This window comes from Seriola dumerili, unplaced genomic scaffold (assembly GCF_002260705.1).
Source record: "Seriola dumerili isolate Sdu_G_001 unplaced genomic scaffold, Sdu_1.0 BDQW01000550.1, whole genome shotgun sequence".
Classification (NCBI taxonomy): domain Eukaryota; kingdom Metazoa; phylum Chordata; class Actinopteri; order Carangiformes; family Carangidae; genus Seriola; species Seriola dumerili.
Window position 1 is genome coordinate 1228375 of NW_019174805.1, and position 13204 is coordinate 1241578.

The window sequence follows — 13204 nt, forward strand, 5'->3', positions numbered from 1 at the left end:
AAACCAGTGTTTGTAGAGAATAAGTGACAGCTGAGGACGCCCTCTAGTGGAGCTTATCACAAACTGCAGCTGGAGGTCACATGAGGACATGCTGCGTATAAATAGAAAAAATGCAGAGTCATAACTGCATATCAGACAGTTGATAAACTGAGTTTTAATGAGTGATTTTGATGTTTGCTGCTTTTTTCTGTTTCAACTTTGTAAATGTAACAAATAAAGTGAATGTAAAAGTCACCAATAAATAAAACATGATTCCAGTGAAGTCTTTGATCTTTTCAGTTCTTTCTCAGTGGAGGGGTCAGAGTCAGATTTAAAGCTTTCTGCCTTTCTAAAGAGGGTGTTGGAGTCTGTTGATAAAAAGATGAAGTTGTTTTATTTATTTCTTTTCTTATGTTGTTGGTTTATAGTTGTATGTTCTACAGACTGTATCAGACTCCTATTGCAGACATAAATGAATAGAAAGTAACTGAGAGGCGGAGCAACACTGAAGTATGAGGAGAGTTTCAACATTTCAATCCAGGAAATGAAAGTGAAAGTTAGTTTGAGTATCAGGAGAGCTGCAGTCGAGACAAGTCTCTGTTCTTCTTTCAAGAAAAACTAAACTGAATCCATCAGGTTTTTCTCAACAAAACAGCAGAGTCTGATCCAAACACTGGTGAGTACAGCTGATGAGATTTATTGTGCTTCAACTGCTATTGACACAAACCTTAAAAGTTCCCACCCAAGGTTGAAACCAGGAGTCATTTTAAACTGAATCGGTGCATGGGTGGGGTTGTGGAGGGAAACTGTGACAATTCCCTCTTTTCTTATCCAGATCTCAACTTTCTGTTTCTCTGTTCTCTGTGTCATCATCCTCTCTCTGTACCTGCTCTTCCTCCTCTTTGTCCAAGCTGAATCCCTGATTTCACCAATGGTTGGAAAATAGTCTCAAACTCACAGGAGCTCAGTGTCTGTGAAGATCCTCAGTGATCCAGGTCGTGGTGTTTCTGAGGCTCTGCTCAGACCTGCATTAACATGTGTCTTCAGTGATTCAGTAAAATATTTTCGGTTCATTATGAAACTGTGGGGGGACTAATGAGACTGTGGCAGAGAACGTCAGTAGAGTGGCCGGTCCTTTAATGTGGCCCAGGATGCATTTGTGTCCACACTGCTAAAAGCATGTGACACATGTGGCCCAGACCTCCTCCGAATGTGGTCCGAGTGATCGGATCTCACCAATGGTAACCCAGGTTTGTCCTTCGCTGTCGACCTCTTTCTTTTTCAGACTGTAATCCTTCCTCTGAACGTAGAGTTTCACCATCAGGAACTTTCCTTGGACGCTTCCTGTTTTCAGTCATACTCCTCCTTGCTGTAGACTACTTCCTCTCTGTTGCAATGGTTGCTCTTATTTTCATTGCTGGTTGACGTAAAATGCATCTCTAGCAGTAAAGGTACACTACCAATCTGTGTAAGCACTGATTGTGTCATAATTTCATTGACATGTGCCCTTTGTGTTTGCATTGTGCCGGTTTCTCAGTAAATTTAGTTCTCAGTTGTGTGAACACAGAATTCAGGATAAAGCTGCTTCCACTAATCACAGTTTGATATAATTAAATATAATAATTAAATTACCTAAAGATCTGAGATTACAACTTTATTTTTCTTTTGTTCACATTGTGTTCACAGTGTGTCGACATGTCTGCTGCCAGCTGTCTGCTGACTGAGGATCAGTTTCTGTGCTCCATCTGTCTGGATGTGTTCACTGATCCAGTCACCACACCATGTGGACACAACTTCTGTAACAAATGCATCACTGAACACTGGGATGTTAATGTCCCAAACCAGTGTCCAAACTGTAAAGAGGTTTTCTATATTAGACCTGAGCTGAGGGTCAATACTTTCATCTCTGAGATGGCTGCTCAGTTCAGACAGTCAGTTCAACAGGAAACCAGCAGCAGCAGCTCAGAGCAACAAGCTGCCAAACCAGGAGAAGTTCCCTGTGACGTCTGCACTGGAACCAAACTGAAGGCCCTGAAGTCCTGCCTGGTTTGTCTGGCCTCCTTCTGTGAGACTCACCTGGAGCCTCATCTGACCATGTCAGGCCTGAAAAGACATCAGCTGATCGACCCTGTGGAGAACCTGGAAGGCAGAGTGTGTATGAATCACGATAAACTGCTGGAGCTGTTCTGTAAGACCGACCAGATGTGTGTCTGCATGCTCTGCACCTATTCAGACCACAAGGCTCATGATGTTGTTCCTCTGAAAGAAGAATATGAAGGAAAGAAGGCTGAGCTGAAGGAGACAGAGGCTGAAATTCAGCAGATGATCCAGAAGAGACGACTGAAGCTTCAGGAGATCAAACGCTCAGTGGAGCTCAGTAAAGAACGAGCAGACAGAGAGACAGCAGAAGGTGTTCAGGTCTTCACTGCTCTGAAGGAGTCTGTTGAGAGAGGCCAGGCTGAATTCATCAGGACGATCAAAGAGAAGCAGAGAAGAACAGAGAAACAGGCTGAAGACTTCATCAAAGAGCTGGAGCAGGAAATCTCTGAGCTGAAGAAGAGAAGCAGTGAGGTGGAGCAGCTCTCACTCTCTGAAGATCACCTCCACCTGATCCAAAGCTTCTCATCCCTGAACACTGCTCCACCCACCAAGGACTGGAGGGAGGTCAGTGTTCGTTCTCCATCACATGAGGGGACTGTGGTGAGAGCTGTGATTCAGCTGGAGGAGACACTTATTAAACAGATGAAGAAGTTTTTTGAGGCTCAGCTGAAGAGGGTCCAGCAGTATGCAGTGGATGTGACACTGGATCCTGATATAGTCCATCCCAAACCCACCCAGTCTAATGATAAGCAGCAGGTAAATGAGCGTCATGTCTGTAGATGTGTCTTATCAAAGCAGGGTTTCACTTCAGGAAGATTTTACTTTGAGGTTCAGGTTAGCAGGTGGTCTACATGGACTTTAGGAGTGACCACAGAGTCTAACGTGAAGAGAGAAATCACACTGAGCACCAACAATGGTTTCTGGACTTTATGTTTGAAGCGGCAAGGAGGCTACCATGTGTCTACTGACCCATCAGTTCGTCTCCCTCTGAAGTCTCGGCCTGAGAAGGTGGGGGTGTTTGTGGATTATGAAGAGGGTCTCGTCTGCTTTTATGACGTTGATACTGCAGCTCTCATCTACTCTTTTACTAGCTGCTCCTTCACTGACAAACTCCACCCATTCTTCAGTCCCTGTTATAATAATGGTCATAAAATCCACTACAGTGTGTTCAGTGACATCAACTATAAAATCAAACACTTTTTATATAATCGCCCTTAAATTCAGGGTGTGTGTTGTCTCAAGATTTTGTGCTGCCTGCCTTTCCTGTGCTGAAGGTTTCTCTCCTGTATCTTGGTGCACTCTGCATGGACATCGTCACCTTTCTGCACTACTTCCTGGCTGAAGAAGTATCAGGATTATTCCACTGAACCGACAGTAAACATATCAAATGTTAAGTATAGAGATAAAGTATCTATAAAAGAAATAAGATGGAGGTGAAGGTTTTGGATCTTTCAACAACCCCAAAGCTCACATCCAGCAGCACCAAAGAATGGTTGAAAAGGTAAAAATGGATTGTTGTAAACTGGCCAGCAATGAGTCCTGACCAAAATACCATTGAAAACCTTTTTAGAGAGCTGAAATCTGCCATTGTAAATAGGTCTCCTGCAAATTTAAAAGAGCTTGAAAAGAGTGGCAGAAACTCCCTGCAGACAGGTATAAGAGGCTTCTAGATGGCTACGAGAAATGTTAAGAGTCTGTCATTGTTGCCAGAGTTTCTGCAACCAAATATTAATTAAGGGAGACAATAATTGTGTCCGGGGTACATTTTTTGTTCGAATTATTTCACTATTAGGCAATTTTGGTTCTTTTTTTTCCCTGTTGTTCAGTAGCCTTGGGCATTTAAAAAATATTTTGATTGTGTAAACAGGTTAATTAGCATTTAGTTCATTTCATCATGAATCCAACAGTGATTTTCCAAATGCTTTTTTTCTAATGTTGTGGTAATTATTTTGGAATAAATAAATCCAAGTGGAAGAATCTTTGATGGTTTTACATCAGTTGATTTTTCTCACGCTGCTCTGTGGTCATAATGCTCTGAAGTTAGATTTTTAAAACATACATGTTCATGCATCATTACATCATTTAACTTACTTAGAAGGTTCTACTGATGTAGTTATATCACTCTTGGCACAGGTAATGTCTTCCAGTTGTTCTGTTCTTCTATTTGTTTTCACTGAGTCCTCTACAATGTAACTGCAGCCTCGTCATGTCAAATTATATGCGGTGTAAGGTGATTTAATGTAATGTAAAGCTTGATTTTTGTTTAGTTCTGCCTCAGCAGTTGATATGAAAACTAAACCAGTGTTGGTAGAGAATAAGGACGCCCTCCAGTGGAGTTTATCATAAACTGCAGCTACAGGTCACAAGGACATGCTGAGTAAAAGGAAAAAAGTTGCAGAGTCATAACTGCATATCAGACAGTTGATAAACTGAGTTTTAATGCAGTGATTTTGATGTTTGCTGCTTTTTTCTGTTTCAACTTTGTAAATGTAACAAATATAGTGAATGTAAAAGTCACCAATAAATAAAACATGATTCCAGTGAAGTCTTTGATCTTTTCAGTTCTTTCTCAGTGGAGGGGTCAGAGTCAGATTTAAAGCTTTCTACCTTTCTAAAGAGGGTGTTGGAGTCTGTTGATTAAAAGATGAAGTTGTTTTATTTATTTCTTTTCTTATGTTGTTGGTTTATAGTTGTATGTTCTACAGACTGTATCAGACTCCTATTGCAGACATAAATGAATAGAAAGTAAATATTCACCAAGTTTCAAAGATAAAGAGTCAATAAAACCTCTCATACAGAGCTGCACTGAGAGGCGGAGCAACACTGAAATATGAGGAGAGTTTCAACCAGGAAATGAAAGTGAAAGTTAGACTGAGCGACAGAAGAGCTGCAGTCGAGACAAGTCTGTTTTCTCTGAAGGAAAACTAAACTGAATCCATCAGGTTTTTCTCAACAACACAGCAGAGTCGGATCCAAACACTGGTGAGTACAGCTGGTGAGATTGATTGTGCTTCAACTGCTATTGACACAAACCTTAAAAGTTCCCACCCAAGGTCGAAACCAAGAGTCATTTTAAACTGAATCGGTGCATGGGTGGGGCTGTGGAGGGAAACTGTGACAATTCCCTCTTTTCTTATCCAGATTTCAACTTTCTGTTTCTATGTTTTCTGTGTCATCGTCCTCTCTCTGTACCTGCTCTTCCTCCTCTTTGTCCAAGCTGAATCCCTGATTTCACCTATGGTTGGAAAATAATCTAAAACTCACAGGAGCTCAGTGTCTGTGAAGATCCTCAACATGTGTCTTCAGTGATCCGATCATAAGAAGTCAGCTTTAAGCACTTCAGTTCACACCTGGCCTTAAAATACGTCTCCACGTGTGTCTTGAGTGACCAGGTGGTATGTGTTGTTGTTTTGAGCCAATCCAACAGACGGGTCCGTTGTCAATGTGATTGAGTGTGTGCAGGAGAGAGTGAGAGAGAGAGAGAGAGAGAGAGAGAGAGAGAGAGAGAGAGAGGGAGGGAGAGAGAGAGAGAGAGAGAGCGATCGTGGTTGAGTGAATCAAAGCGCTGCTCGCAGCTCTACAGTGAAATAAGATTTTATCCAATTGAAATAGTAAAATATTTTCAGTTCATTATGAAACTGTGGCGGGACTAATGAGACTGTGGCAAAGGACGTTAGTAGAGTGGGCGGTCCTTTAATGTTGCCCAGGATGCATTTGTGTCCACACTGCTAAAAGCATGTGACACATGTGGCCCAGATCTCCTCCGGATGTGGTCTGAGTGATCGGATCTCAAATGCATCGATGCATCCAACCAGGCGCTTGTCTCCCCCTCCATTATTTAGAGTAGGTGATATAAGAACATAACCTGCTCAAAATCTTTTACAAATGCCAATAGCATGGAGAGGATATTCATGTCTGTCCTCAGTCCCTTCTCTTCTTTCAGTGCTCTCCACTGAGGAAAAGCCACACCAATGGTGACCTGGGTTTTCCCTCGCTGTCGACCTCTTTCTTTTTCAGACTGTAATCCTTCCTCTGAACGTAGAGTTTCACCATCAGGAACTTTTGTTGGACGCTTCCTGTTTTCAGTCATACTCCTCCTTGCTGTAGACTACTTCCTCTCTGTTGCAATGGTTGCTCTTATTTTCATTGCTGGTTGACGTAAAATGCATCTCTAGCAGTAAAGGTACACTACCAATCTGTGTAAGCACTGATTGTGTCATAATTTCATTGACATGTGCCCTTTGTGTTTGCATTGTGCCGTTTTCTCAGTAAATTTAGTTCTCAGTTGTGTGAACACAGAATTCAGGATAAAGCTGCTTCCACTAATCACAGTTTGATATAATTAAATATAATAATTAAATTACCTAAAGTTCTGAGATTACAACTTTTTTTTTCTTTTGTTCACATTGTGTTCACAGTGTGTCGACATGTCTGCTGCCAGCTGTCTGCTGACTGAGGATCAGTTTCTGTGCTCCATCTGTCTGGATGTGTTCACTGATCCAGTCGCCTTACCATGTGGACACAACTTCTGTAACAAATGCATCACTGAACACTGGGATGTTAATGTCCAGTGCCAGTGTCCCATCTGTAAAAGACTTTACAACACAAGACCTGAGCTGCATGTAAACACTTTCATCTCTGAGATGGCTGCTCAGTTCAGACAGTCAGTTCAACAGGAAACCAGCAGCAGCAGCTCAGAGCAACAAGCTGCCAAACCAGGAGAAGTTCCCTGTGACGTCTGCACTGGAACCAAACTGAAGGCCCTGAAGTCCTGCCTGGTTTGTCTGGCCTCCTTCTGTGAGACTCACCTGGAGCCTCATCTGACAGTGTCAGGCCTGAAAAGACATCAGCTGATCGACCCTGTGGAGAACCTGGAAGACAGGATGTGTACGAATCACGATAAACTGCTGGAGCTGTTCTGTAAGACCGACCAGATGTGTGTCTGCATGCTCTGCACCTATTCAGACCACAAGTCTCATGATGTTGTTCCTCTGAAAGAAGAATATGAAGGAAAGAAGGCTGAGCTGAAGGAGACAGAGGCTGAAATTCAGCAGATGATCCAGAAGAGACGACTGAAGCTTCAGGAGATCAAACGCTCAGTGGAGCTCAGTAAAGAACGAGCAGACAGAGAAACAGCAGAAGGTGTTCAGGTCTTCACTGCTCTGAAGGAGTCTGTTGAGAGAGGCCAGGCTGAATTCATCAGGACGATCAAAGAGAAGCAGAGAACAAGAGAGAAACAGGCTGAAGACTTCATCAACGAGCTGGAGCAGGAAATCTCTGAGCTGAAGAAGAGAAGCAGTGAGGTGGAGCAGCTCTCACTCTCTGAAGATCACCTCCACCTGATCCAAAGCTTCTCATCCCTGAACACTGCTCCACCCACCAAGGACTGGACAGAGGTCAGCTTCTGTCCTCCATCATATGAGTTGATTGTAAGCAGATCTGTGATTCAGCTGGAGCAGACGCTCAGTAAACAGATAAAGAAGGTGTTAGAGGTTGAGCTGAAGAAGGTCCAGCAGTATGCAGTGTATGTGATACTGGATCCTGATATAGTACTTCCCACACCCACCCAGTCTAACGATGAACAACAGGTAAATGAGGGTGATAACTGTAGATGTGTCTTATCAGATCACGGCCTCACTTCAGGAAGATTTTTCTTTGAGGTTCAGGTAAGACGGCGATCTATGTGGACGTTAGGAGTGGCCACCAAGTCCAACATGAAGAGACAAATCCCACTGAGCCCCAACAATGGTTTCTGGACTGTAAGTTTGGAGTACTTAGGTTGGTACTTTGCTGCTGCTGACCCACCAGTCCATTTGTCTCCAAAGTCAAAGCCTCAGAATGTGGGGGTGTTTGTGGATTATGAGGAAGGCCTAGTCTACTTTTATGACACTGATACTGCAGCTCTCATCTATTCCTTTACTGGCTGCTCCTTCACTGATAAACTCTACCCGTTCTTCAGTCCATGTCAGACTGATGGTGTTAAAATCCACATAAGTTATAGTTTAAGAAGGTTCCGAACAAAAAAAACCTTGAGGCATTGACCTGGGTTCAAATCCAACCCAGACCTTTTGCTACATGGCATTCCCTCTTGCTCCTGGCTTTCCTGTCAATCTCGCCTATCACTGGCCAAATCAAGGCGTAAAATGCCTGAAAACAAATCACTCTATTGACATCACTGATCAGGGTTGTGTATCACAATGGGTAGAAACATTAGATTTCATTAGAGAGAAAAAGCTCAGCATCACATAAAGTGGCATTATACAGTATTTACATCCTTCTTCTACCAAATTTAAATGCTTTTCTTTGTATCATATTAGGCTGTAGTTTGTCCCATTGCTCCTCTCCGTTGCAAATAATCTGTGATAACTGATCTAGTGTACTCTAATAGTTTCTATGAAGTACAATCACTATATTAAAGTGGTAAAACATCACAAAAATGTGGCAAAAAGAGCAGCTTTTACATGTCTACAAGCTTTTACGGTTTTAATTGTTCAAAGCTTTCCATCATATTAGGCTGTAATGTTTCCTATTTCTGTTGGAAATAATCTGTGATAACTGATCCTTTCTAGTGTTGTCTAATTGTCTCTATAAAGTTCAATCACTGTGTTAAAGTGTTTATAGATCACAAAAACATGTTAATTAGAGAAAAAATGCGGAGGAAAATGTATGGAAATTTTTATCAGAATTTGAAAACAGTCTCTCTCATTTGAACTTTTCTCCTATCTGTTTTTACTGAGTCCTCTTCAATGTAACTGCAGCCTCGTCATCTAATGTCAGATTATATGTGGTGCAAGGTGATTAAATGTAATGTAAAGTTTTAATTTTAGTTTAGTTGTGTTTCAGCAGGTGATATGAAAACTAAACCAGTGTTGGTAGAGAATAAGTGACAGCTGAGGACGCCCTCTAGTGGAGCTTATCACAAACTGCAGCTGGAGGTCACAATGACACGCTGTGTATTTAAAGAAAAAAGTTGCAGCAGCATAACTGCATATCAGACAATTAATAACCTGAGTTTTAATGCAGTGATTTCGATTTTTATTGCTTTTTTCTTCTGTTTCAACTTGTTTGAAAATGTTACAAATACAGTTAATGTAAATGTCTCCAATAAATAAAACATGATTCCAGTGAAGTCTGATTTTCTTCAGTATTTTCTCAGTATAGGAGTGAGAGTAAAATTTAAAGCTTTCTACTTTTCTAATGGAGTATTGGAGTCTATTGATCAAAAGATAAAGTTGTGTGGTGTGGTCTTGTCTTATACTGTGTGAGGGCACCTCTGTTCAGCAGGCATGTTACTAATTTGGAGGCGGATACCACACTCAAAGTTGTAGATGTAATCATTATATATATATATATATATATATAAAACCTCTCCACACACACCCACACACACACATATATCTTTTTTTTCCATTTGAATAACAGCTTTGTGTCTGACAGGATTTTCAGAATAAAATGATGCCTGAGATTTAAAAAATCTGTTAGAAAAACTGTAGTCACTTTAACTTGTGTCTTAATGAGCCATATGAAATATTAATAAAAAATAAAAACAACAACATGAATTAAAAATTTCTCCCACTAATTTTAAAGAAGATAAATGTTTGGATTGATTACATTACATCCTTATTAATTATTCAGTTAGTTAGTTAGTTAACCAGTTAGTTTTGTCCAGTGGACAGGTTTGAAATGTTTACCACTGCAGATTACTGCTACTTGTTTCCTCTTACTGATAAATATGCACAGAGTCCTGCAGCTGGTCAACAATAGATAAGAGTTTGAAGTGAAGAGTTTCTAGATCAGTCAAGCATCCCCCATATCCCACGTTTCATCATAACAACCAGCGACACACACACACCTGGCAGCTCTGCATAGATCTCACAGGTAACACTGTGTGGAGTTTTGTCATGATCATTTGAGACGGATGTTGTCGGTTTATCGATGTACTCTTTTTGTTAGAAAAAGTATATGAAGGTTTTTCCCAGAGGCAATGAGAATGGCACTCAGTACATATTGACAAAAATGTCAAGGAGAGTGATTTAAAAAACCTCTTTAACCGGATCTGTAGCATCATTTAACAGGTTCTTCCCTGGCCCATGCCTCATCCCTCCACCATGTTTCGTGCAAATGCATAATCGTGGTGACAAACAAACAAACATGGGTGAAAAGATAACCTCATTGGCACAGGCAATAAAGCCTCACCCACAGAGCTGCAGTGAAAGATGAGGAGAGCTTCCACTCTGTCTGTTAGTGTGTCTAAGCGGGTTTTTTGTCCTGTGGAAAAGGGGCTGAAGTGTCTACAATGCAATTCATTGAAAAGTCCCTTTGACATTTGCGTTGTGCCATTTCCTTATTAAATGTGTTCCTCAGTTGTGTGAATGATGGAATCAAGGATAGCGCCCCTTCCACTAATCACAGATTGATGTAATTAAACAAGTAATGAAATGATCTGCATTTACATTTTTTTTCACATTTTTGCCCTCAGTGTGTCGACATGTCTGCTGCCAGCTGTCTGCTGACTGAGGATCAGTTTCTGTGCTCCATCTGTCTGGATGTGTTCACTGATCCAGTCACCACACCATGTGGACACAACTTCTGTAACAAATGCATCACTGAACACTGGGATGTTAATGTCCAGTGCCAGTGTCCCACCTGTAAAAGACTTTACAATACAAGACTTAAGCTGGATGTAAACACTTTCATCTCTGAGATGACTGCTCAGTTCACACAGTCAGTTCAACAGGAAACCAGCAGCAGCAGCTCAGAGCAACAAGCTGCCAAACCAGGAGAAGTTCCCTGTGACGTCTGCACTGGAACCAAACTGAAGGCCCTGAAGTCCTGCCTGGTTTGTCTGGCCTCCTACTGTGAGACTCACCTGGAGCCTCATCTGACCATGTCAGGCCTGAAAAGACATCAGCTGATCGACCCTGTGAAGAACCTGGAAGACAGGATGTGTACGAATCACGATAACCTGTTGGAGCTGTTCTGCAAGACTGACTAGATGTGTGTCTGCATGCTCTGCACCTATTCAGACCACAAGTCTCATGATGTTGTTCCTCTGAAAGAAGAATATGAAGGAAAGAAGGCTGAGCTGAAGGAGACAGAGGCTGAAATTCAGCAGATGATCCAGAAGAGACGACTGAAGCTTCAGGAGATCAAACGCTCAGTGGAGCTCAGTAAAGAACGAGCAGACAGAGAAACAGCAGAAGGTGTTCAGGTCTTCACTGCTCTGAAGGAGTCTGTTGAGAGAGGCCAGGCTGAATTCATCAGGACGATCAAAGAGAAGCAGAGAACAACAGAGAAACAGGCTGAAGACTTCATCAAAGAGCTGGAGCAGGAAATCTCTGAGCTGAAGAAGAGAAGCAGTGAGGTGGAGCAGCTCTCACTCTCTGAAGATCACCTCCACCTGATCCAAAGCTTCTCATCCCTGAACACTGCTCCACCCACCAAGGACTGGAGGGAGGTCAGCTTCTGTCCTCCATCATATGAGTTGATTTTAAGGAGGTCTGTGATTCAGCTGGAGCAGACGCTCAGTAAACAGATGAAGAAGTTTTTTGAGGCTCAGCTGAAGAGGGTCCAGCAGTATGCAGTGGATGTGATACTGGATCCTGATATAGTCCATCCCAAACCCACCCAGTCTAATGATAAGCAGCAGGTAAATGAGCGTCATGTCTGTAGATGTGTCTTATCAAAGCAGGGTTTCACTTCAGGAAGATTTTACTTTGAGGTTCAGGTTAGCAGGTGGTCTATGTTGACATTAGGAGTGACCACAGAGTCCAACATGAAGGGACGAATCACACTGAGCACCAACAATGGTTTCTGGACTCTATCTTTGAAACAGCAAGGTGGGTACCATGTGTCTACTGACCCATCAGCCCTCCTCCCTCTGAAGTCTCAGCCTGAGAAGGTGGGGGTGTTTGTGGATTATGAAGAGGGTCTCGTCTCCTTTTATGACGTTGATACTGCAGCTCTTATCTACTCTTTTGCTGGCTGCCCATTCCGTGATGAACTCCACCCATTCTTTAGTCCCTGTGATAATGATAATCGTTTTAGATCCTTTTGGTTTAATTGGAACCGACACAGCTTATATTTACGTTGAGTGAACATCGAGTGTTACTCCTCAGACAACATTGGGTGTGTCCTTGAACACAGACTGTGTTGAATGTATTACCATTCTCAAAACATTTGCAAATCCGACTGTGTAATTATTTTAGATTCTGCATGTTTACATTCATGTTAACTAGGAAGCAGTCTTCCTCTGTCTTGCTTTTGTTGGCACATTGCTATATTTCTTGACGCACCACCACCTCCTTCAGATCAACTGAACTGTGTGAAATCAATGGCATTAACATTGTGTCAGACACAGGGACCCACTCATAGCTCAGACTCTGAAGAGTGAACCTTTCAAATAGACATTGATATGGTTTATTTATGGCTATAATGTGCCACTTTTCCAATCCTGAAAGTTTTTCTTTACATTACATTTTCTTATAACATGGTCCATTGCTTCTATCTTCTGCCTGAAGTCTGTGATAACTGATCCCCTGTAATGTAGTCTATTCTTTTATATAAAGTACCTTCACTATCTTAAAAACGTGGTGAAAAAATAAGCTTTTACAGAAATCACATGTCTGAGCGGGAAAGTCAAACCATCATTTTTTGTATGTATGAAAAGTGTTAGATTTTGGTACAAATGACTAAATCTCCTTTTATGAATCCCACAGAATTTAGTTAAATGTATTTTCTTACATTATGGTAATTTTATTGAAATAATTAAAATGAAATGGAGAAATCTGGGAGGGTTGTTCATCAGTTGATTCAGTTGTTTTGTCTCTCTTTAGAAATATACGTTTTCATGTATCATCACACAATTCAACTTTGTAAGCTTCTCTTGATTTAATTATATCACTCTGGGTACATGTAATATCTCCCAAAGTGCTGTTCTTACAACTGTTTTTACTGAGTCCTTTTCAGTGTATCTAATGTCAGATTATATGTGGTGTGAGATGATTTAATGTAATGTAAAGTTCTAGTTTTTGTTCAGTTGTGTTTCAACAGGTGATATGAAAACCTAAGCTGTGTTGGTAGAGAATAAGTGACAGCTGAGGACGCCCTCTAGTGGGGTTTATCA

The 13204-nt window shown here is 41.5% G+C and overlaps 2 protein-coding genes across 2 annotated transcripts in view; both read left to right on the forward strand.

Moving 5' to 3' along the window:
- Positions 1 to 616: 616 nt before the first annotated feature.
- On the forward strand, positions 617 to 4617 carry LOC111235940 (E3 ubiquitin-protein ligase TRIM11-like). The gene is made up of 2 exons (XM_022764515.1): positions 617 to 655; positions 1666 to 4617. Exon 2 carries the CDS (start codon positions 1675 to 1677, stop codon positions 3295 to 3297), a length of 1623 nt encoding a protein of 540 aa, XP_022620236.1. The 5' UTR covers positions 617 to 655; positions 1666 to 1674; the 3' UTR covers positions 3298 to 4617.
- A 329-nt stretch (positions 4618 to 4946) lies between these two features.
- Positions 4947 to 13204, forward strand: part of LOC111235939 (zinc finger protein RFP-like) — a 22435-nt gene continuing 14177 nt past the window's right edge. Inside the window, exons 1-2 of the mRNA XM_022764514.1 lie at positions 4947 to 5061; positions 6498 to 8069. Coding sequence (XP_022620235.1) covers positions 6507 to 8069 — 1563 coding nt within the window. The 5' untranslated portion in view covers positions 4947 to 5061; positions 6498 to 6506. The remainder of the gene's footprint in view (positions 5062 to 6497; positions 8070 to 13204) is intronic.